The sequence below is a fragment of the Manacus candei genome, unplaced genomic scaffold (assembly GCF_025592945.1).
Source record: "Manacus candei isolate 608988 ecotype Guabito, Panama unplaced genomic scaffold, ASM2559294v1 h1tg000002l, whole genome shotgun sequence".
Lineage (NCBI taxonomy): Eukaryota > Metazoa > Chordata > Aves > Passeriformes > Pipridae > Manacus > Manacus candei.
The window spans coordinates 9997520-10023686 of record NW_026138050.1 but is presented as its reverse complement, the minus strand read 5'-3'; the positions used below and the strand labels follow the sequence as shown (position 1 = coordinate 10023686).

The 26167-nt window shown below is 39.7% G+C and overlaps 1 protein-coding gene and 1 long non-coding RNA gene across 2 annotated transcripts in view; one reads left to right on the top strand and one right to left on the bottom strand.

Annotated features, from left to right (window-relative positions):
* Positions 1-3111, bottom strand: part of ERCC4 (ERCC excision repair 4, endonuclease catalytic subunit) — a 14413-nt gene extending 11302 nt beyond the window's left edge. The window contains exons 1-2 of the mRNA XM_051810089.1: positions 2919-3111; positions 1212-1392 (exon numbers count right to left, since the gene is read on the bottom strand). Coding sequence (XP_051666049.1) covers positions 1212-1392; positions 2919-3092 — 355 coding nt within the window. The 5' untranslated portion in view covers positions 3093-3111. The remainder of the gene's footprint in view (positions 1-1211; positions 1393-2918) is intronic.
* LOC127482403 (uncharacterized) lies at positions 1717-26167 on the top strand. The gene is made up of 3 exons (XR_007908603.1): positions 1717-1809; positions 9944-10080; positions 26057-26167. It is a non-coding gene; the product is annotated as an uncharacterized LOC127482403 (long non-coding RNA).

The following is a 26167-nucleotide window of genomic DNA, read 5'->3' as shown; positions in this document are numbered from 1 at the left end:
TTAATCATGTTAAATAGTACACTGCATTCTTCCCTCTCCCCTGCTGAAGTGAGGCCTATATGGGAGGCCTTATCTGTTCACAGCTTGCAGTGGAATCATAAATGCCTTTCTGAAATGGAAGCAAAGGACATCAAACATCACAGGTTTTACCTTGTACCTACATAAGCTCATAAATTTACAGTGCATTTAACTCTGCAACAAGTTTCTTCAACTCAGCACCTAGACACTGATTTTAATATGCCTTTGCTTGGTAAATGAGAAAGCATCTAGAAAAAAAAGACTTCCATATAACTGCTAGCCATTCATGATTAAGTCATGGAATAATCCACTACAAGGTATTTTTCTATCTAGACATTGTTAGATCTGTCCCACGAAGCAAATTTTTCAGGACATAACAATGATCACACACATTTCTGAACAACTTCCAGTTTGTCAAGATGTGACTCAGAATGGACATGAGAGGGGACAACCAATTTGTGCCGGGCCAGTAAGACTGTGTGTTTATCATAATACCTTCCAGCTTTCACTCAATATATGTCTGCTCATGGAGTGAGTTTGTACCTGCTCTGTAAGCCCTTTTATTACCACTTTTTATTAAACCCACTTGCATCAGTCTTACTGTGCTGCCAAGTACATCATTTTTACCTGGCTAAAACTACCAGGAATAATTCTTCTTTACCACAGTGATAATTTCTTATCTCCATTTAGCTGGACTTTATGAGTTCATCAGATGTTAATTCACATGTGATTCTACACTGATTTTATAAACCACATTTATAAAACCTAGAAACACTTTTTCTGTGTTACCTCCTCAAGAACCACTATTACAAGTTTTTGTTGGTTTGGCTGTGCAGTCTCACACACAGGTAAGGCACATGGAACCAGGTGTTGGGGAAGCTGGAAATGAAGCAGCTGGTCTATCACAGCTGCTCTGGCACTGACCTCTGGTGGCAATGCAAAACTTGTAAAAATAGCTCTGTAAAAATAATGTGCATGTTTTCAAATGCTTTGATTAAATAAGACAAACAAGTTTGGAGCAAAGAAAACCATTAAAAATATGAAAGAACTACATATTTGCTCTTTTTACCTCAGTCTTGGGGGGAAGGAAAGGAAAAGTTCTTCGATAGTGGTTAGCAGAACTCTTCATATAGAATTAAGCTTTATGTATGTTCAAACAGAATACTTTTACCTTCATTTCATTAAAGTCTTACCAGTAATGAGGTTGGCAGGAATTCTGTCAGTAAGGAAATCCACCACCAGGATCCGACTTGTTGCAAAGATGACTCCTCCTTGTGTGTAAAATTCGTACCGAGTATTATTTGCAATTTCATTGGTAACACGCCGGGGAAGGTGAACAGCTCCATCTGACCTCAGCTGGTCAATAAAATACTCCTAAACCAAATGCAATAAAAACAAACACATAACTGTGGTAACTAATAAACAAACACATTTATTGGATGCAATAAACACCTTTATTATGCATACCCTGCCAATTTTGAGGAGCAGTCCAAGACAAATTAAAACATGATAGTATAACATACTAAAGGAAGTCATAATTATCATGATTTTTTTCTTCTTTGATATACTTTGTTCAGTTTCAAACTCATCTGGGTGATTTAAAATCTACGTATTGTCAGTAGTAGCTAGAAAATACTTAAGTAAATATGAGCAACTGACACTCAAAAGAGCTTACACTTTCCTGTATTTCCATTTTCAGAGAACATGCAATTTTAATACTGCCTTAAGAACAGCGAATTGGGAAGAGTTCATCTTCTGGTGCCCTCACCTGCTATCAGACAACTACAGCAGGTAGGACCTATACATGAAGTTTAATCTTACAAATTAGAGCTGTGATATTTATTCCCCTATGACCACTATAAAAAGTCCCCAGGACCTCACTTCCCTGATGGTGGGAAATCTCCCTGGTTCCAGGGAAAAAAGAGCAGCTATTTTTTGTACAAGCAGGGACAAACCTTCAGCAAGTTCATCCCTTTCTGCTCAGTGGTTACTTACAATTATGTACATATGCTTGTTTTAGCTCAGTGTTGGTTTTGGGGCTTTACTGTGCTGCAGGAGTAGGAATTCAGCTGATGGATCCCAAGTGTGTCTGGTCTGACAGCTTTCCCTGGGACATGGGGTCCTGGGGGACAACCAGCTGTCCCTGAGCCAGCAGTGCCCTCATGGCCAAGAAGGCCAACAGTGTCCTGGGGTGCATTAGGAAGAGCATTGCCAGCAGGTCGAGGGAGGTGATCCTGCCCCTCTACTCAGCCCTGGTGAGGCCCATCTGGAGTGTTGTGTCCAGTTCTGGGATCCTCAGGACAAGAGAGACACGGAGCTCCTGGAGTGGGTCCAGCGCAGGGTGACAAAGAGGATGGGGGGACTCTCCTCTGAGGACAGGCTGAGGAGCTGGCCCTGAGAAGAGACAGCTGAGAGGGGACCTCCTCAATGTCTGTCAGATCTGCAGGGAGGGGGCAAAGGATGGACCGGGCTCTGCTCGGGGGTGCCCAGCAATGGGATGAGAGGGAATGGGCAGGAACTGATGCTCAGGAAGTTCCACCTGAACAGGAGGAAGAACTTCTTCCCTGTGCAGTGACCGAGAACTGGAACAGATTGCCCAGAGGTGTGGAGTCTCCTCACTGGGGATACTCCAGAACTGTCTGGACACAATCCTGTACCGTGTGCCCTGGGATGACCCTGCTGGAGCAGGAGTAGGAGGTGAGACCAGATGACCCACCACTGTGGTCCCTTCCAGCCTGACCCACTCAGTGACTCTGTGACAGCGCCCGGCCCGGCCCCGGATCCCGCACACCCACCCCCGGCCCGCCCCCGGCCCCAGGAGCCGCTCCCGCCCGAGGCACTGCGGGGCCGCGCCCGCCGGGCCCGAGCGGGGCAGCGCCGGGCGCTGACAGCCCCCTCACCTCCTCGGCGGGGCCGGTGTTGAGCACGAGCACGAGGCTGGCGGGCTCGCAGTAGAGGCGCAGGAAGCGCAGCAGCAGGCGGTCGATGCCGAGCCCGCGGGCGCACACCACGAGCCCGTCCCGGTGGAACAGGTCCAGGAAGATCTGGCTCTCGTGCTCCAGCAGCGCCGCCATCGCCGCGCGCGGCCGCGCACGCGCCCCCGGCACACCCCTGCCGCGCCGGCGGCGCCCCCTGGCGGGCACGTGAGCGCGGTCCTCCAGCGGCGGCTGAGGGAGAGCGGGGACAGGAGAGACAGGAGGGACAAGAGAGAGAGCTGGGATAGGAGGGAGAGGAGAGAGAGCTGGGACAGGACAGAGAGCTGGGACAGGACAGAGAGCTGGGATAGGAGAGAGAGCTGGGACAGGAAGGACTGGAGGATCCAGAGCCCCCGGCGTGGAAAGCGATGGGGGACAGGCCCCACCTGCTCCCCACAGGAGCTGCGCCCCCGATCCTCCTCGTGTGGGCCGTGTGAGCGCCGAGTGTCGGTGTGAGGTAGCCGGTCTTCGCCTTTTTTATTATGTGTTTATCATGGCCCGAGGGAATGGCCCGAAGTTGTGTCAGGGGAGGTTAAGTTGGATCTTAGGAAAGGTTCATCACCCCAGAAGGTGGTCGGGCACTGAACAGGCTCCCCAGGGCAGTGGTCACGGCACCAAGGCTGACAGAGCTCAAGGAGTGTTTGGACAACGATCTCAGGCACATGGTGAGATTTGGGGTTGTCCTGTGCAGGGCTAAGAGATGGGATTTGATGATCCTTGTGGGTCCCGTCTGCCTCAGGATATTCTGTGACTCTGTTACTTCTTACCTGGCACCTGTAAGCTAATTTCTTAAGCAGCCAAACAACACTTGACTGAACTTATCCCGCATTCCTCACACAATCCATCAGTTCCTCACTGTTTCCGTGGTCCCCAAGGGGTTCGTTTGTTTTGTTTGTGCCCGTAGGGGTGAGGGACTCCTTGGACCAGCTTCCAGAGGCAGCTGGAGGTGAAGGACGCTGCTCAGAGTTCCCCTGCAGTTCAGCTGAGCATCACAGAATCATAAAGTCACAGAAGGGTTTGGGTTGGAAGGGACCTATTTACACTGGGTGTTGATTCCAGTTACTTCTCTCAATATTCTATTGGTAAAATGCGTCTATCGGGGCATTGAGGCAACTGTCAAATACATTCAAATAAATAGTTTCAGTTCCTTGTTTCACACTGTCACGTGTTGGCAGCCACAGAGGGTTTTTTTTTGGGTTTTGGTGTTTTTCTAAGTGAGGGTGTACAGCTGCCAGCATGTTCTTTTGCTGCAGACTTGTTCCAGCTGACACCGTTAATGAAGATGCACTTTGCGATGCCTTCTTTGTGAATTTGCCACCTGGTCAGAATTATGCTACAGAATATTTTAAATTAACACAGGAAAAATTCAAATTATTTACTATCTATCTATCTGTGTATTTTAAAAGGCAGTACAGAGCCTCAGGGCAAAGTAGAAAACAAGTTTTTAGAAATCAGAAAAAAAATTAATAAAATACGGGGACTATTCTTAATTTTTCTCATACATGTGCCATATTTCTGAATTTTATGCTGATACCTGCAAACTGGATCATATTGCTGACTGTTGTACCAAATACCATGCTTTGGTACTCATTTTTAGCTGGCTGCTAGTAAGCTCTGTGATGTTTACTTTTAAAACTTATTTTAGACCACAAAAATGTCAGAAAAGCAGTGTTTTTATTTGAACAATATTTCATTTTTATGGATTTTACCGACCAAAACAAAGCCTTACACAATAACACGATGATTACCATTAACATTTCTTACTATTTTTGAATCCTGTATGGAAATCTGTAGCCTAGTAAGGTTACTTCTTTGAGGAATTCCAATACTCTATAGCCATTTCCTTTACCTCCTGTTTCCTATTTTCTACATGAATTAGAAAGAATATGTTTTCTAATGGTCCAGCTAAAATATTTCAGGCATCTCTGTAGTATAATTTTATTTTGTACTATATATAGATTTTTATATGTTTTCACTTTTGCTAAATATAGTATTAGTATAAAGCTGTTGAGAAATGTACTTCTTGTGGGTACACAATTATTAACCAGCAGAGGGCTGTCATTTGTTACCTTAGAAGACCAGAATTTAGTCCTAAATCTTGCAATTCAATTTTGTGGAATTTTTCTTTCCAAAACGTTAGAGTAGTATTTAAAAAGTATTCATGTACCCACAAGAAATAACTTGTGTAGGAAAAGGATAAATAAAACTTGTCTACAAATTAGCTATGTAATTTTTGAGTTGGGAATAATAAACCAGGAGAATGATATTGAGGGGAGTGCATGAATACATTTCTGTATTCAACAATCAAGGTTTGCTTTTAATTTTAAGCATATTAAAACTCGTGTTATATGTGTGTGTAATGAACACCTGGAGTAACTTTAGGAGTTTATTCCATATAGAATTACAAACACACACAAATTATAGGCTGCTTTCAAGCTGATGGATGATATGAGATGGTCAGTGCAGCCCATTATCAACCTCAAGACATTTACTTGATCTTTTAAAAAGGCATTAACAGACCTATTTATTTCCTCACATTCACAGTAGATGAAAGTCAGGTTAATTGTCTGGTAGTGCAATAGAACAGATCCCTGGAGGGGGGATGATTATTTGCCTCACTCGTTATTGGGATCACCAGTATTAATGATCTTTATGATACACTTTGGACAACTACTTTTTTTTTTTTTTAATTTTAATTTTGACAAGCTATTAGCCCTTACTGTGAAAGAGAAAAATGCAAAAATCATGACTAAGTCATCAATCTGCCCATTTGTGTAATGACAACAGCCTTATCTGAAAACTAGTGAAGTTCCTTTGTATGATATTAATTAACTTCTGTTACTGATCATGTAAAGAGCTGAGGACTCCCTGTGAGAGGAAAACCAATATTTAGATAAGTTATGTGAAACATATTTTGTATTTAAGTAAAACTCCATATTTTCAGGTGTGAAAACGTGGTGAGATTTCCTACTCTGTGGATTTTTTTATTGGGTCTTTGATTTCATTTGTTGTTTGAAATACTAGTATTTGTCTGTGTGTATAAATACACATAAGAAATTGAAAAAACGTGTTCCATAATCTGGGAATTTTTTATAATCCGTTTTTTAGCCACATTTATTCATGTTCTTAGAGCATGTAGTTCTGAGGGGGGCACTTTCTGAAACAGATTTTTCTCCAGCAGTCTCCACACAGGACATTCTTTATATGTTCAAAAATATTACCCCTAGAAAAGAAAACCTAATTACTCTTCTTCAGTGAAGCTATTGTAAAAATTAAATATGACATGTTTTTGCTGGGTTAAAAATGGACTCCAATAAAAGACCTGATGTGGGCTCTGCTCTGATGGATAGGGGACATTAGTAAGGGAAAGGTGAGTTCTCATCCCACGCTGGCTCTGCACAGACCAGGAGCCCCTGGAATGACTGACTCCTTCCCATTCCTTTCCCCCTGGGGTATAATTGCCATACAAGTGTGTTTGTTCAATGTGCTTTGTCTTAAGTAAATCAGAATTGAATTTAGCAGCTGTTAATTAGTTCCACAGTCTTTTTTTTTTTTTTTTTTTTAAATTCACAGTTACAAGGCTGGGTTTAAAACTTTAAAGATACATACATACAGTTTGTACTTCAGCACCCTGAACAACTTTAGTTTTGATTCCCCCCCCTCTATTTGTGCATCTTATACAAATAATACACATGCTGTCTGGGTAGAACATCCTACTTTAATAGTTTCTAGAAGAAAAAGTTATGAAGTGCAATGAGGTTTCTTTATTGTGGCAATATATAACAATGACAGATAGATGAAGTGTTTTAATATGTTACTTAAATTCAGCTCTGTCATACATTTCTAAGGGCTGTGGTCATATTCACTCAGCTATGTTTAGCTTTGCATGGAAAAGAAGGAATTTTACAAATGTCCTCCTTTGCTATGAACAAAAGAAGCAGCAGTTGATGATGCAATGGGGAATATTTCAACCTGCAAACATTTGCACCGTTGTGAGCAGTGTAGATTTGTTGTACAGTAGTGGCAATGCAGATCTGGTTTTGCAGTTTTAGTTGAAGATTTGTGTTTCCTGACCATAAGTGAAAAACATATTGATGAAAAGCAGAATGTTCTAAGTGGTACCAGAAGTGTGTGTGTGGGGTTTGCAATTTTTTTTTTTAATACATTAGTTTGGTAACTTTGGTGATATCCCAGGGGAGGATTTTAGAGAAGCAAAATCAATATCCTTGCTATATTGGTGCTAAATTTTTTATGTTTTATACACAAATCTTTTCTTCTTCTGAAATAACTTTTAGAACCAAACATTATTTTGGGTTGTGCACAATGAGTTTAATCATGTGTGTAACTTGCTGTCTGTTTTGGTCCCCTTTTCTCCAGAAAGCCCAGGGTGTGGTCGGGCAGGGTGATAAACTGAGCTTTGTGACTGACAACAGCCATCAAGAAAAGGCTGTGATCACAGGGCACAACTGTCTGGAGGGTTCACATCCTGCCTCTTCACAGTCAGCAAAGAAATGGTGGTGGATTAATGCTAAAGCAAATGGCATTCTGTGAGAATAGTTATTGTTTGCCTCCTGGTTATAAGAAGTGATAGAGCAAAATTTGCATCCTGTGCTTTGCTTGACCAAATGTGGTTGGTTGCTCACATCTGACTGACTGTAACGTGGAAAACAGGTGTTTCCTAGAGTTTGTTTTTCATGGGAAGTTGGTTGGTCTCTCTGGCTTAGAAGATCCTGAGTAAAAAAAAAAAAAAAGGTAGGAAAGGCAAAGTTCACATGACCACAAACCAAAATCCTTGTCACAATTGTTCACAGGCAGGTGTGTGGAATTTTCAGTTCAGTAACTTTTTAAAAAACATAAATTGATGCTTATAAACAACTCCAATAATGGCTTATTACTTAAAGATTTAATAAATCAAATGTTTGTAGAATTTTGCTTTATGCACTTGTAATGGGGTGGGATGTACCTGAAAAAAAGAAAAAAATGAATGTTTAATGTTTGACATGCAGTGAACCTCTGAAACAATATCTGAGTTGGTTTCTTTCTTGGAATTATGTACCCAGAGAGAGTCAAGGCTAGTGCATCTGCAGGAATGACCTTGGACATAATTTGGACTAGTAGGTGTAGCGTATTGCATTTACCAATTTTATTCTGCAAACACATTGAAAATTGGTATGATGAAACTCAGAAATAGGTGGTGGGGTTGATTAGGAACAGTAGTGGGATAAGCTCTGGTGTATCAGTGGGCAACCTGCTGCAAAGAAATGACATGAAATGTTTAAAATACTCTGCACTACCCATTAACATGTTCATGTAGTACAAATACAGTACAATAAATTGAGAACATTTCATATAAAAGAAATGAAATCAAGGCATATAATATTCTAAAATCTAAAATAAAATAAATTAAAGCTAATTTCTGCCATCAGTGACCTCAGAATCCTTGACCCTGTTACCCTCTTTGACCCCATTATCAGTCTTTTTGAGCCTTGAAACCAAACAGCATTGCTAGAATGGAGTTACATGTTTTCAAGCTTCCCAAAATTTCTAATAGTAAAATTACAATTACTTATAGGCTGAAGAAACAGTTTCCTTTTTCTGTAACAACTGTAGTGATGCTGCCAGCCCTCAGTGCTACTTCAGCAGCAATTTGGGAAGCCCAGGCAGAAAACAAACCAAAGAGCTCATCCCCTTAAATACGCTCCAAAAAGAACCTGGAAGATGGGAGAACATGAAGGCTTTTCCTTCACAGTGGTTTAATTCCCCTCAGTTTTGGACTTTGAAGTCTCAGGCAGTATTACACTTTGTTTTGCTGTCATTTTATTCTGATTTGCCTCTGATGCTCTGAAGCAAGACTCTATTAGTAGAGATGGTTTCCATAGCAATTACAACTCTCTGAATATGCATGGGACTGCTTCCTCATTGTTTCCAAGGGTTTTATTTACCAGATGAATGGTGCAAGTTAACTTTATTAAGGAGCTGCAGGGGGTATTTGTTGATATACTGGGGGGAAGGGAGCAGCTACCTTAGCCATGGCTTTGCTGTGTTTGTCAAAGCCATGGTGAATAATTTGGCAATGTTAAAAACCACCATTATCATGGCCCCACCTTGGAGCTGAGTGGCACATGGAAGTGTGCCAGGGCCATTTCAGTTCCCAGGGCATTGTCCTCGTGCAGCCAGACCACACTTTGAGCTGGGAGTGGTTGGGATGTGTGGACACTTTTGATTTTGCTGGCTGTTCTTCAGAGTGGAGTCAAATGGAGTAAGTGGTGTCACAGCTTGTAAAATCCTTCGTGTTTGTGCACTACCAAAACAGCACCAAGTGCTAGTTGTGGTCTCTGAACTCTACTGTGATATCAAAAGCAAGTAGTGACACGTAGATTTGGTCCAGTTCCTGCTGCCTTTTGCCTGTGAATGATCTATTCACAGGATTTGTGAGTTAGGACAAAATTCTCCATTATTTCTACTATCTCTGTATCATTTTCTGAATGATACTCTAGTGATATTGCCACAGTTAATAGTTCCACTCAGTAACTTTTACAAATCACAAAAGCACACTTACTTTTTGAGTTAAATTCATTCAGTGCCAGGAATTGCCCAGTAGTTCACTGGGAAGGTATGAAAGCAAGACCCCAAGAGCATGTGTCAGACATGGGAACTATCAGAGTTCTTTAGCAGAAACAAATGTCTGTCTTGACTCTTCTCATACTGTCCAATTTAATTCAGAGGGTGACTTGTGTTACTCGCTATTTCCTGGCGGATCTTCTACTGGGGAGTCTCTCTTAGTTCCCTTCGTTCTTATATTTTGTCTCTTCCCTGTCCCAGGCTCTGCTGACACTTGATCTGTGGTTTGTCCTCACCAAAGTAGGGCTATAATTTTCTTCTAGAGAGTTGCATCTTGTGTCTGCTTATTTGCAGGTTGTTTTGTGACAAGTTCTTTTGTGCTCCCACAGCCCAAACCGAGCGAGCTGCGCAGATTTGTTGGGAGAGGAAGTGTCTGACTCTAGAGCTGCACAGATGGAACAGTGCTGCTTTCACAGGGGATGTGCTACTCAAATTTCAAAGGAACAGCATGGAAAACATCTTATCTGTAAGCTAAGATTCTCCTTGAAGTGTCTGTGTTTGGTACACTAAAGTGGTGGCTGAGTGCATAAGGTGTTTGTTAAGAAATTACCTCAAACTGTTCAACTCTTTTCCAAACTTTACTGTCATGGATATACTAAATTTTCCCTGGATTTTTTTAGAAAGTTTTTTTCTTATGAGAAATTTAACAACCATTATGGCCTTAGATCTCTGTAGAATTTCTGCTGGAGTTTGCCAGCACTTTTCAAAGTAACCACTTGCTTTGCACAAGGACTTTAGACAAGAATTTAGAGTTGAATTCTAGATTCTGCCACGAGACCTGGATATGCTTCTGCTGTGGATCCTAAGGAATCAAAGTTAATTGCAGTAATTTACTGCTGAGCTGTGTGGTGCATATAATCAAAATATATAGACTGACAAGAAAATCTACAGTCAAGCATACTCATTTTAACAAATGAATGGTACAATTTCAGTACCATTAATAACTCATTATGGGTAAGTAGTTTTTCTTCTGCTATGCCTTCTTTGTCATGCTCTGAATGTACCAAATCTGCCTTCCCATCTTTCTTTGTGCTGTTACCAACCACTCTCTCCCCTCTGGAGACTTTGCACAGAACTTCTCACTCTTCTCCACCCTGTACAAGTATATATATACAATATATAAATATATATAAAATATACCTGAACACTGCATACATTTACCTGTGCAAAATACTGAGTGACCCACCATACACAAATTTAGAAAACTGAAGTTGTAACTCTAAGATGCTTTTATAAATCTATGAAGTCCCTGTTGATCCAGCTTTGGGGTTTTTTTTGGTTCCTGTAATAAACACAAAACTCCTTGGAAAGGATAGTTACAAAACTGCCATAGAGGTGCTCAACCATAATATAATTATATTTATTAATCCTTGCACACTCTTGCTTAGTAAATTAAATTAAATTCATCAGCTCAGTCTTTAGTATATGGAACTTTAATTTGGTACCTTTATTTTAATTTTATTTAAATTAAACTCTTACTGCTTACTTTTGGATAAAATGGTGCAAATGTAATCATCATCATAGGAAAACAGTGAGGCAGGGGGAAGAGTAATATATATATTAGAAAAAGATGTTGCTAAAATTCAAAGAGAATGCTGACACTTTGAATGTGGCAATGTATATTGGGCAGCACTTCTGATTTTGAAATATTTTGAAGAGTTTTAGAAAATATATCTTGATCTAACTTTTTAGCCTTTGAAGCTTTACTACGTGACCTCATTTGCAAATATTCATAATCCTGCAAAAGAGATATATAATGAGGTTCTTAAAAACCCTTGAACATTGATTAAAGTACTTTAGAATCCAAAGAATCATACTCCATGCATAATAAAACAAGAGCCTTTATACTAAAACTGCTTACCTGCAAAGTCTTCCAGGCATTTTACTTTTTATTCCTCTCTGCCCTAAAGCTGAGGTTTGATTTCTCCTGCAGCCAAATCTCCCATTTAGATTACCAGGGAAATCAGGATTACACTTTTAATGCCTTATTCAAAATACACATGGATTGGAAAAGGAATGGATAAATAGGCAACTGGGAAACAAGCAGATTCGGGTGCTTGTGCTGTACTTTGTCCTCTTTTTAACCAGAATGACCTTCCTCATAGGTAGCACTCAATCATCTATTTTTTTTTGTCTGAAATAGGAAATACTAAATTATTTCCAATGCCATGTTTTGATAACATTTCAATTTTAATGGTGTGCACCAAAGTAATGAAAACACATAGGTTAAGGATGAATAAATGTGTGTAATTATGCAGCTTCTAAGCACCATATGCAGCACAGAGTATCACTATAAAGTATTTAAGGAGCAGTTGTAATAGTCAGCAACTCTTTTGTTGCTTGGTTTGTCTTGTAATAATGCTTTAATACTTTCTCAGTATTTATCCTAATTAACATAATTTTTAATCTCCTACTTTTGGGGAATGAAATAATTGTAGCCCTCTTGGACAAATGACTTTGTGTTTCTGGCAGTGTCTCTTGGCACTTCCTTGAAAAGCCCAAGAGAACTTCCAGCTAAAAACCACACAAGGGTTTTTTTGATGAAGGAATATGTTTTCAATGGCTCTGTGGCTAATCTTGGGAGTAACTGAAGGTTACAAAGTCACACAAAGAGTCTTTAGATACTGGTGCAAAGTGGTTTGATAGGATCAGCCCAGTATCTCCTGCCTGGGTGTCCATATCACAGCCAAACCTGTCCTGATTGGCACTAATTGCCAACCTTCTTGGCAGGTTCTGCAGCCCAGCCCAAGGGCTGCCTGGATACAGATGAGCTGGGGCATCCACCCACGGGCACTGGGACCTGTTCCTTGTCAGGACTGGCAGCTCTTGGGGGGGTGGGGGGTGAACCTTGAAAGGCCTTTTCCTTTGGTTCTTTTTCTTCATCCTTTCTGTAGATTTTGGTTTTCAGTGTTTCAGAGAAATACTAATGCTTCTCAGGGAAACAAAAATCACTTCAAGACTTAATAAAAAGAAATCAAGTCAACACTGTTCCTGAAATTTCAAACAATAAAGAAGTGTTAGCAGAAGAGATGAGGTATTTTTTCTTGTCACTCATATCTAGAGAGTTGCTATTTTGACTTCTACCAGAAGGGAGAAATGCCATAATGTTTCTCAGTATGGAAGATGAATTCAGGGGAGTGAAGTGGTGATGAATCATCTCAATAGGGGCATGGAATATCCTTTGTAGGGAAACAATCAAGATGCTATTCTGTTTTTTCCCCCTTAAGTCCCAGCATGTTAGTTAAAAACACAGGGTCTGGATTATTTTAAGGAGATTTTTCTCTACTGCATTCTTTTTGCCTATATGTGTTAATTCAGACAGTCTCTGACTGTTGTAGTCCAAACCAGTATTTTAATAAGCAGCTGGTTTTGGTTATTGTGTTGACATTCATCATGCAGATCTGGTAGAAGCTCCTATGAGCAATTCCTTACTTTCTCTCTTAGGACTTCTGGCTCTCACACTGAAAATTAATTTAAAACTAATTAAAAAGATGAAAATACTTAGGATCATTTATCCTTTTAATTAAATTAGAAGACTTGAGGGAATGTTTGCAGTCATTTTTGAACCCTCACACATTTCAGTCATAAATAAATGGGAAATAAGTTCCCAGAGTCACCTGTGAGCAGGCCCAGGAGTCACATGACTTGCTGCTTTTTCATAAAACTTCTCGAATGTAGGCTGGGAGAATCTGATAGAGGAGTGTTACATCAGACTTTTGAGAAATACCTTCTGCTCCAAACAAACGTAGGCTTCGAAACATCAGAATATCCTGGGAAGCCTTTACAGTGAGTTACTTGCTGTTACCTTGGGGAATGGCAGTTTGGAGACCTCTGGTGATGAACTTGTTTTAATATGCTCTCCTTAAGTAAAATGTACAGTCAAAAATATAAAAATTAAAGTTTTCCTGATAGCATGGCACAGCTATGGTTTGTGTGGAGTGCCTGTGGTGACATGGATGTTTTTGGGATATGATCCATTCGGAAGCTCTTGGTAGGACACTGATTGTCTCCAGAATCCAGGAAACCATTTTTGGTTGTGGAAAGTTACCTGGTTCCTCTGACATGGTTTGCTTTAGTAGCACTGGATTATGGAAACAGTACAGATTAGGGTTCTGTGTTACATGAATGAGACAAACTCAGCTGCTCTGCAGTTTTGTGTCATCTAAACTGCATTGCAAATGCTTCCTGCTAAGAAGGACCACTAGGCTGAAAATCAAACATTTTTAGTACTAATGTATGGTGTGTTCACTGAGGACACTTCTGCAAGGTATTCAACCTCTTACAGGAGAACAGGAAAAAATTAAATAGCTGGTTCTGCACCACTTGGTACAAACATGAACCGTTGAAGCATGGACCTGTTTGGGAGAATGTTATGGGAAAATAAAATGAAACAGAAGACTGTAAGTAAAAACACTGTGCAGGTTGTTCCTGCTCTTGGTGAAGGTGTGTAAACTGTACGTGACAAAATTTCTGCAGTAAGTAAAACCTTATGGAAAAAACACCTAAGGCTAAATCATTACCAAAGGCAGAAGTTGAACGGAGCTGTGACATTACACGAGGAATCTCATCCTCCACAAGATGGAGCTGTGTGATTTCTGCTTTTGGAAGCGACTCAGTCTATTAGTAAATGATTCTTTGATTCTGTACAAGGACAGGAGAATCACAGTGATCTATCATTGCTTTCTTACTCAGATGCTAAGGAACTGCTGCAATTTAATTCTAGATGGTCGTGTGGGTGCTAAAAATATTGAATTTAACATGAAAGCCTCTGAATCTAGAAGAAAAGCTGTATTAAAAAGAAAAGAAGAAAAAGAAATCCTTCACCTTTCTCTGTGAAGATCACAGTGATTTGCTTTCTGTGAAAGGTCCTGTCAGCTTTTCTTTATTTACTCACTTTGATGATGACTGCAATGCAGATTTCTTTGGAATGGTTTCTTATTATTTATGTTCTGCAACATCTGAATGAGGGAGGGATATGACTGCTTAAATGATAATTCAAACAAGTATTTTCAGCAACACTGATGGACCTCCAGTTCTGGAGTGTTTATTAGGTCTGAGCAGATGTAAGTGAAGTACTTCATCAGCAGAATGGAATACTGTCTTTGAAACCAATGACTGGAAAAGATCAAGGATTCACAGTAGTAAAAAAAATAACAGAACATGAGGTCCTGGTGTGATGCCTTTGCATAAAAAGTAGTGTAATCCTTTTCCTGAATAAGCAGAGAACCTAAACGGGAGTAAGGACCAGGGGGAACTTGTTTTTCCTCATTATGTGACATTGGTGCAACTGGCTGAGGAGACCAGAAGGAAACACAGCATATCCAGAACGTCCAGAGCCAGGGACTGGCATCTGCAGGACTGGGCAGGACCAAAGGGACTCCCTCAGTTAATGTGGGCCGAGAATCACCCAGACAAAGGCCTGGAAAGGTAAAATGTCCTTTCACAGCATCCCAAGAATTCTAAAAGATTCGGGCTCCTGAGGTGTTATCCTGGGATGTGTCCCCAACAACCCCAGAGCCAACTGTGCCATTACCAGCAGGGCTCGTGTGGACTTGCCTGTGGCTTCCTGGAGCAAGTGCTGGCTGGAGGAAGCAGCCAGGAGCCCCCTGCAGTGCTGGGCTGCTGCAATGACATGGGAGAGGGAAAAGAGAACTTGTCTGCAGCATTCCTGAATGACAGTCAGCATGACCTTTTGGGATCTGCTCCTGGTTTTTATTGCTTTGGAGTCTGGTGGATCAATGATTATAAACACTCTGCAAGCTTTAAAGAATTCCTCTGATAACAGTGGATATGCTGATGTTTGGTTTCAAGTGAGATTATGTCCAATCAAACTACAGCTTCCTTCTTCATTCACTTTTTATTGCTAAATCCTAACTTCTCCACTGATTCCAAAATTTACTGCCAACCACTCCTCTGTTCTCCAGCTTGTGGCTGGCAGGGAAATGGAGACCCATGATTGCTTCCAAATTACACAAGTGGATTGTGTGGCTGATACACACAATGAGTGACTGGTGGGGATGTCAGGCATAATAGATAATTGCTGAGCTTACACAGCAATATTTGCCTCACTGGGAAGACTCATGTCAGTCTTTATCTCCTACTCAACTGTCAGTTCTCATGGAAACTTGTTGGAACTTCATATTTTTGAGACCAGGTCCTTTTGTCAAATTTGATCAAAATTAGCTAATTCATTCAAAAGTTGTGAGGGAGGGGTTGAGAAGTGACAGGCTGGCAGTGCATCTGTGTAATTTATTTCCTTGCAAAACTAGCATGGAAAGCAAAGTTTTCTAGTTTTCAAAACAGGCAGTCAGAATTCAGTAACCTGCATTTAACTGAGCTCACACAACACCACGTGACCAAGCTGATGTAAGTCACAGTGTTGGGGTTTGTGTGCTTATGGATATATATAAATTGAAATACAAACCACAATCACTCCAGGAGTACCTGAGGATAAAAACTAGAGCATCTGGCAGTCTTTCAGTTTGTTTACCTAACAAAAACTAATCTCAAAAAACCCAAACCCAAACCAAACACAAACCCGCCCCTTGTTCCAGCACTGTTGATTATCCACCTTTTTTTTTTTCCTGTGGCAAACATTTTACCAAGAGAGGAAAGCTAACAGAAATAGCTGATAACAGATGATAACTATGTTTTTACATAACCCTAAGATCTAATATGCTCTCTGTTACAGTGAACAAACCTCTCTAATTTTTAAAACAGCACTAAAGAAAAATATTGCTTCTCTGAACATTACATGAAGAAGAGGAATCAAACTCAGTTTGCAGTCTGTGCATAAGAACTCTGATACAGAGTTAGACAACTTACAAGAGTTGTCTCCTCTTTAATTATACATTTCTGAAAGCAGGTAAAGTGAATGATTTATTTTTAAAAGAAATTAAAATATTGTATGCACAATATGAGTAATAATAAAAAAGCCTTTTGAGGTGTAAAAGTTTGTAAAAAACAACCTTACATTTGAAGAAGCCATAAGAGATGATCCTGTGATCTTGTGGTAGAAAAACAGATTTTGGCTTGGCACAGATTTTAACTTCAACAGTATCTGTGGAGAAAGATGATTATGTATGTTCTGTCATTAAATCATATATATGAAAGGCTGGAAAATCTGTAATATGATTTTTCCACTCTTTCTGAGGGTAGAAAACATTGGAACCTGCTTGGTTCAGACCTACTTGAAAGATTTGCAGAAATGAATAATTCACATCAGTAATGGGAGATGAATTGCATCCCATGAGGGAAAGCATGAAAAGAAAAAGGCAGACAGCACCAGTCAGGCTTTACTTTTGTGCCACCAATAAACAAGACTTTAAATGAAACACAAAAGCAGTGAAGTGTGTGAAATTCATAATTTGTAAAGGAGGCATGTAATAACAGGGAGAGCTTCTGAAGTAACTTAAGAACCAAATGAAGGTGCTTTATTTGCAGGTAAGTATAGTGCAACCTACACACTTCAATCAAGCCAACAGTAGGCTTTAGTAAGAGATAATAAAGTGTGAAAGGTGGTTTTGTGAGGAGGCTGGAGAGATGCATGTACTCCCTGCTTGTATTTATGTATCCAGTAAACACACCAAAATAGACACACTGTGTTGCCTGGCACTGTGGAACCCAAACATATTGTTAGCCATGGGCTCAGTTCAAACTGAATTTGCATTTTGGATATGGTGAAGTCAAAGTTCATGGGTAGCAAATGCCAGCTATGACAATCAGGCTAAGAAAAATATACCTGTGTGTGCTTTGCAGGTACCTTGGCAGTTGTCAGGCTGTACAATTGAATGAGGCAAAGTGCTTGAACATGGTGTATTGGAATGGAAGGGTTTGTGTAACCAGAATGAGGTATCTTGCTTATTCACTAGGAAATGAAAATTCAGTTTGGGACTCTGATGTAGAATTCCCATACTTTTGAGGTCTGCTGATACGTTCTTATGTGGAGATAAATATTTAAGTGTCTCTGGCCCATTTCAACTTGTTCACATGAAGATTATTCCTGAAATTCTGTAGGAACAGAGGAAAAGAGCTCCTAGTGTGAATGTAGATAATCTGTAATAACTCCCTATCCAAGACAAGATGAAATGTATTCCTAATCAATTTAGGGCAAGCCTGATGTGTTGTGGAACAACTTGTTTTCTGCAGCCAGGCTCCACCTGCAATAAACCCATGACTGAGTAGTGCCTTCCGTGCTCTCTGTAGGCTCCCCAGGGATCTCTGTTTTCACTGACTAACACACACTTTGTATGTCTGCAACACTTTTACTTCAAAAGAGCATTTGAGAAAATGTCATGACACAAAAAGAGTCAATGGTTTTCTAAGTCGCTTCTTCCAGGAGTCTGAGGGAGCTTTTACTTGAAGGATGATCCTTTTCTTTTTTTTTTTTTTCCTTAAAAGAATATATTTGGTTTACAATATTCTGCCCAGTGGACACTAAGGTTGGATAACTATTCTTAACATTAGTTGTAATGAGAATGTCTGGACTGGGGTAAATACTAGAGGGAGAAGGGACCATTGAGAAAGAATAAAATGGCATCTTTTTAATCATTACACGTATTCTAGAGAATGTAATTTTCCTGTAGTCCTTCAGTGGGAGGAATTTTTTTCTCGGGACTAATTTATTACTTACATTGACCCCACAGGAATGGTGGAATTTCAGGCTTATGGATAAAATAACTTCTAAGGACTCTCTTTTCTATTTCTTATTGTGTGTTTACCACTGTGAATTCTGTGAACACTGAGAGTTCCTTTTCTGCTGGCTGAGACTTTGAGAATGTCTCTGTCCCACATGTTCCTCTGTTTCTAGAATTTACTCTTCTTTCATACTTTGTAGGAACTCTTTAGAATCCATGTAGTGCACGAAGTCTGTCCCCTTCCACAAAGCCCAGCTGTAAAATCCATATTCCTTGCTCAGCTCGGGAGCTGAGCCCTTGATGTGCCCCAAACCATGTGTGGGTACAATGAAGCCGTAATGGAACGTGTCAGCTGGGAATGGAATGTCCAGGACCAGGGCTCTGGGAATCACTGGGGGGTTGTGTTAGTACTGCAGGCTCATGAATGTTTTACTTTGAGTAAATGCAAAAATCCTTCAAAGTCCATCCTTTATAGATGTGGTTGGCAGGAGAATCTGCTGCAGGGCTCGTGAGCCCTGTGCTGTGACTCACAGATGTGCTTTCTCATCTCTATTATTCTCTCATGCAGTGAGTGTTGCTGTGTTCCCCTTTCTTTGAAATGAAATGCCTGTTGTTTAGAGCTTAGATATTTTGAAAAGTATAATTAATTGTCATCACAAGAATATCTGACTGTTTGTCAGGGGCGATCCCTGCTCAGCAGTACCTGTTTACCTGTACACTAAACATGAATTGGAACTTTGTCTTCTTTCCTTCCTTTTTTATCCTCCTCTTTGTAGAAAGGCAAAAGCTCAGCCTCAGAGATCCAGCTGAAATCCAGATCTAGGTCTCCTCACATATAGACAAATGATGGCCCTGAGGTGTAGAACAGGAGAGAGAATAGAAGGAAAAAGGAAGACAAAATATACTTTACTCAGATAATATGTTTACCAAACAAGAGATGCAGGTCTATAAAACTAAAGGAAAAGAAAAAAAGACATGCATAGGCTGTCTCCTGCAGACATTTCAGCTGTATATTATGATAAACTCTTTTCTGACTTTTTAGGTGCACCCTCATTTTCTGTACTATGGCAATGGCACAGGAAACACTTGACAAGATATTTCTGTCAAGAAACATTATTTTAATCCAGAAATAGAAAATAGCACATGCACAAAATTCTGGTACTTCTAGGTATATCTCGATAAGAACTTATGTGGAGGTCAATATTTTAAATAACAAGTACTTTGAAGTACTCCTGACAGACTCTTTGTAGGGTTAATTATGGTTAAAGAGGAAAGAATGACATATAGACATCAGTACGAAACACTCAGCTAATAAGAAGAGAAATGAAGTAAATAATAATAATATATATTTCTTTGTCTTTGCTACATGAAAGGATTTTCCTGTTCTGAGTGTTGCACATGTTTTTTTCTTTTACTTCTTCTGACATCAGTGTGATGAGTTTATGTGATGAGTTTGTTTTGGAGCCTGTGTGGCTCAGGGGTGTGAAGGAAGCCCAAGTGTCTGCAAAACCAATGGAAACCAAGGGAACTGTTTAAAGGCTGCTTAAAAAGGAGGTGCTTCTGCAACTGAATGTATTTTTGTATGTTTTCAACTGCTGTAAGGAGAAAGGTGTCATCCATATTTATGCTTCATTAAATAAGCATAAGGAAACCTGAAAAATAAAAAGTGAAACTTTCTTCCTTGGCAGCATAAAGGAATTTGTCGGTGAGGGATGCATTTTTAAATTGTGCCACCCTAAAATGGGGATCAGGAACAAAGCAGGTGAATAGAGCTTGTTTCACAGATTCCAGAAGAAAAAAAAAACTCAATTATTCTAAGTCAACAAATACCAAATTGTTTTCTCCATGGTTCTGAATTCTGACATGAAAGATTAAAACCACGAGGTACTAGGCTGGTTTGATATTTCTAGTACTTCAGAAAATGGAATAATTGATTGTTTCTTCATTTCTGCAATTGGGAGCTTTTCTTAAATACTGGCTCTAGAAGCTCTGTTTTTGTCCTACTTTATAAATACTATTGCTAGAAATGTTTGCAGTTACACCAAAGCATGGACAATGCTCCTTATTACATCCTATCACAAATAAAAAACTATAAAATATATATAACAAGAATATAGGCTTGAAATGGGAAGTAGCCTTGAGGTGTGTTTGACTGGCATTTTATGCCACTGAACTCCCCTGGTGTGTTATGCACAGTGCAGGAAACATCAGTTTCCCAGACACTGGGGTCAACTTAATTTCAAGATTTCTTTCAAATGAACTTTTTGTGGTATTCACATTATTCTCAAAGAAAGATATCAGCTCTTTGTAGAAATGAGGAAATCCTCCAGGGAGCCACCTTCTCTCCGTGCAGTTTCCTTTGCAAAATGATGATCACATGAAAAACAAGTTTCAGTTGCTGTAATACCCGAATTGTAGATAGCCACAACACTGTTTAAGTGTTGTATATTTTGATCTAAACTGCTCAGATTACATTATTCTTTCAGTCATGATAATACTCTTTTATTTTCATTAAAAAAATAAACAATTTTTCATAAAAAAGGAAGAAAATAGGTAGTTTTAGCTAATATATATTACCAATGCCATATGTGCTTGAATGTTACATGATATCTTAACAGCTTGTATTAGGAAATTAGAATTCAGTAGTTAACTGGCTAAGTAATGGGGAAACCTTTCACTAGGAGGTGATATCAACTTCTTAAATTTATGTTTCCCTGCCAACATCATTTGAAAGGACAAAATCCTTGTGCTGTGGTAAAGGGCAATACTTTGTGACATATCAAAAAGGGTTATTTAAAAAATAAGAAGTGGCTGGTATGTTGCCTTTTTCTTCTCTCATTAGCAGGATCAGTTCCAGGAATATAGATTGAAGCATTTTAAACAGAACTTAAGATAGTTTGGGATTCCTGTGAATGTGACCTCTTTCCTCTTTTCCTTTGCCAATGCCCCTATGTTACTGTCTCCTGAGCTATTCCAGGAAACTACAGCAGTGAAGAACGTGCACGTGGTGCACCATATTGGGAGAAAAATTCCCTTGCCAGCTTGGAGTAGGAGGGATGCACATCCAAGAAAGCAGGCTGTAGCCAGCCCCTGACTCTCTTTAACTTTGCCTTTCATTGTAGTACCTTCTCATGACCAGAGTTTCCCAGAAAGCTCAGTTCTCTGGTTTGCTGGGATCAAGGATTGCCTTTCTACCACGTTTGCCTCTCTACCACTGCACTGGGGATAGCCCAGGGGGATCCAGCTCCTGCCCTGGGCACTTATGGCAACTTGAGTCTTTTCCCTGTTCCCAGGCAAGCTGAAATGCCTGTCTTAGAGAACCAGTGCATTTATTTTCCCTCATGTGATGACAAATACGTGCATATTTGTTATCTAACTCTGTGGTCACTTATAAATACACTCCACAATGTGTCACAAGCATCCGCTCTCTGGAAAACAAGCACTTGGGGCTGAGGAACCTCAGAAAAGTTGATGGCAAACAGCAAAAGTTCATGAAAGGCTCTGTGAGTTTTTCTTATTGGTTCTTCCCAGGCAGGAGAATGGTACATCTTATGTTAATGATAAAAAGACCCCTATAGTATCTGCTAACATATTACAAGCTGCCATCTATACCATTATTTGGAGGGTTCTTTCCCAAATTAAAAAATGTCACCTCTTTTTTTTTTTTTTTTTAATATAAAGTTCTCTATTCCTTGCATATGATGATTTTTTTGTGTGAGACAGTTTCTCAGGTGTGATAACCTGCCAACTTTGGAATTTATTTATTTGGATGGTATTTCCCTTCTTGATAGATCTCTTACTTCGTTTCAACACCTGATAAGAAGAAAACCAGATGCTGACAAAACCTATCCTTGTACCTTGTGAGGCATTGTCTGTTCTCACCATTTCAGCTTCATAATCTCAGATGTCTCTTGAGATGTTTTTTTCAGTTGTTGCTTTGACAGTTAACTAGAAAATAATAGACAAAGCTCATATAATTCTGATTTTTTAATAAAGAATATTTTATCTCTTCAGTAGGCATCATTTCTATATAAGACTATAATTTCCATTGTTTCACACAGTAAAACTGACATAGCAAAAAGGGCTGTGGAAAACTTGGAACTTTCTGAATTAAGGAACATGTAAATGCCATAAGATGAAAGATTATTATGTGTTGCATCTTGTGTATGTGCAGGCAATAAGAAAGGATTATCTCACTAAAGCTTGCAACAGAGTAAGTGAAATATATAGCTTACCCTCAGATTGCTTTTTGATGGCCAGGCAGCTCCACATTTTTGTCTTTGCATTAACACTTGATGCCTGGTTTACTGCTACAATTAATGTCAGGCTGGAAAATCTGCACTCTGGGCAGTTTGGAAGGTCCGTTGGCACTGCAGAAACGTGATTACTGCAATTGTGGCAGCAAAACAGATGATGGGCATGAGAGGAAAGAGGTTAATGATTTATCTGAGGTCTGCCTAGCCCTAGAAATAGGATCCAAGCATTCTGCTTCCCAGTGCAGCATCTGCTTTGATGAATTGTTGCATGACTTCAAAATTTTGTTCACAGTCTGCTGAAAAATTGCCCAGCACAAGTTGTGCTATGAACTACCCTTCTGCAGAAGTTTCTCATGGCTGTAAAACCAGGCTAAACTTTTGATTACTCTTCAAGAAGCTGACTGGTTGTATTTGGGAAGTTTTTACATCTTTCTATATCTTTCTGGTTGGCTGGAAAATGTTGAGATACATTGTGAGCTGTATTCTGGGCAGTTGTTTATATACTAATTTTATAAGAATTTTTAAAACTTGCCAGAATACATGTATGAAATACTGTATTTGTGAGTTTTCATGTTTGCTCAGTTACCAGTTTTAAGACACATTTTTATCCATCTCCAAAACCTACAGTCTTCATAAATCTAGACTGAAATTAGCAGGAGTTTCACACAGTGCCTCAAAAGATCATGGGTTTTGTTTGATCATGTATGACAGTAAGACCAGGAAAATAAGCAGATGGTCAGACAAATCAGGGTCTTGACAGCAACATGGAAACCACTTCAATTCAAAGGGCTTATTATTAAAATATTTAATATAATTTTGAACTCTTGCCCAGAAACCTAGAAGGTTTTCCATTTCCTTGTAGCTCAGAAATAAGCCCTTTCTCCAGGGTTGCAGCAGTAAGGCGAGGATTTGCAATAGCAGAAGAGGCAAAAAGGAACTACAATAAAGTATCAATTTAGAAATACAGAAAAAAGGCCAAAAAAAGCCAAGTTTCCTGTGAAATGCCCTTGAAAGCCATGCTCCCTGCTAGTTATCCTCCCTTGCTTTGACTGCATTCCCCCAGTGCAGCTAATGGCTCCATCTGCTCGGCAGCCAGCAGCCTTCCCTTTGCTCTCTGCTCCCTCTGCTCTGCTTGGCTGTAGTTCACAGCAGCCTCTACAGCTCTTCACTGAGTTCAGAATAAGATAAATGACAAAGGAAGCCTTTGCTAAAGCAAATGTGACTACTGGTTTGGTGTATTTTCCTTACCTTTCTTTAAAATAAAAACTGAAGTAAGCCCGTTTTGCTTTCTAATTTCTCAAAGATCTGTATTTAGGCAGGATGGCTTCTTTCTGATGGCACTTTACTGCTGCAAAAACAGGGGCATTTTAGTTCTTCATCCTTGAGTGGTTGTGTGCTGCATTTCCCTCTGCTCTGCAATTTAGCTGTGATTTAAAGAAAGGCTCCAAAATACAGTGGGCATCAGTTGGGCCCGCTCTGACCTGATCCTTTGTCCCACTCTAGTCAATGAGAAATGCTTACATGGCTTGAAAACATGGAATATTCCTACTTTTTGGAAATCCCCCCATGGTTTTCAGTGATGGATGGGATGCACCTTCTAGTGTTGTGTCCCCAGACATACACTGCCAAGGCAATTAGTGTTTGCACAATGGGAGAGGGTGGGATAGTGAATAGTGACAACTAGACCACGTAGATGTTTTAAAAGTTTCAAGCATTTTTATGTCTTTATTTAATGTTTATATCTTTTTAAAATCAAGATTCCAAACACTCGAAGAACTGAATCACTGAGGATTTGGATTTGGTTTGTATCCTTACCTTTGTTTTCGTTTCTAAATTGTTTTGTCTGAAAGCCCTCATTTCCCACAAAAAAATCCTCCTTCCAACCTGTGTCTGGAAGAGATTTGGCATTATAAAATATATATAACTACTACGTGGGAATTTATTTGTCTTGATTTATGGAGGTGATTATCTCTTGGAGAGTGCAGACAATCCATTTAAGTTGGTGAGAGCAGCAGGTGGAGTGTGGGCAGTGCTTGCAGGGCAGGGCTGAGGAGTGAGTGCTGGGAATTCCTGTGCTCCTGGCAGAGCAGGGCTTCTCCTCACATTTCCTCCAGCCTGAGGGATTTTCATGACCAGATTTGAATTGTACTTTTATAGCTGTTGGCCTCAAGCTGAAGTCCTTTCCTCTAATCATATTCAAACAAGTTCTCCTTCACATTTTTAATATCTTTACATGCATTTGAAATTATGTTGTCAGGTGGAAAAAAAATTATAGTAGAATCTTTCCAGGTGTCTTTCATGTGGATTTTCAATTTTCTTCTGACTGTGAAGAATACACATTGTAAGTTAGTCAGCTTCTTTTTTTTTAAAACTTTATTCTGAACCAATCTTTCTGTCCTTTCAGTTGGTAGAAGTTGTCTGTTTCTACCTATCAAAGATGACTTGTTCATAATTTATGAATTAAATATATTATATAAATAACTAAGAAAAATACGACAATGAATATATTTTTGTAATATATGAGAAGATATTTTGAGAACAGCCCAAAGGAAGGTGTAGGAAGTTAATACAAGCTGTTTTAAGCTTGTGCTTTTTTACCAACTGTGGTTTTTTTAAGGGTCCAGAATTCAGAAAAATAACTGTAAAACAACAACCCAAAATTCCACATACATGAAGAAATAAATGAAATAAGAGGAGAGGAGTGGCTTGCTGGGTGGGCAAGGTCTCATTTACTTTTATGCATGACAAGGGAGAGGCTGATGCTCTCTACCTGGCTATGCATTTGCAGCCACTGAAATAACTGTGTGGTAACTACCTTATGGAGGGTACTCAGAATTTGATTTATTGCTCAGTAGCAAAACCAATAAAAATCCAACCCCTGTCTGGTGTCTGCACTCACCTCTTTGTTTCTTTGGGAGGTTCCATGTATCCATGAGCAGCAAACACATCCCGTGGCTGGTTGCATAAGGTGACTGTTGTCAGACTTGGGTGTCCCAGTCAGGATCAATTATTCTGATTCCACGTATTTCCAACTATTATAATTTTTAATTGGGGATGGGAGGAATAGAAAACTGATTATTTGTTGTTATATCACAGCCTACATTAAACCTACATGAAGCCTGCATTAAAAATGTTCGTGGAAAAGTGCACAACAAAGAATTAGATTATTCAAACAACATGATACTGCCTCTTTTCCACCCTCCTCACTTCCAGTCTAGCAGAAGAGGCTACATTTTCTTTCTAATGGTTTCCTCTGTTTATTCACCAGTTTTAATTTCTCTTTAACTGTGATGTAGCTTTCAGAATTGATCCCACTTCTCTTTCAGCTGTACATCTGGTGACTGCAGGACTTAATTGTAATATTTTTAATTATTGGCTCTGTCATTTCTTCTTACAATATACAGAAAAAAATCAAGATATGGATGCCAAAAAGACTTTTTGTTACTTCCTTTTCTGTCACTCAGTAGTAGTGAAGCAGAACATTGCAGAAGTGAAGTATTAAGCCAGAGATCATGTTAAAAACTGGAGGTTTTTTTTATTTCTTTTGCAGTTTTGTCAAAAGACTCCTTTCAAGATGACTTTTTAATCTTCTGCCACTTGGTCTCAGGAGTTTTTTTCTGTGGATGCTCAAAAATGAAGGGAACACACAACCCATGCCCTG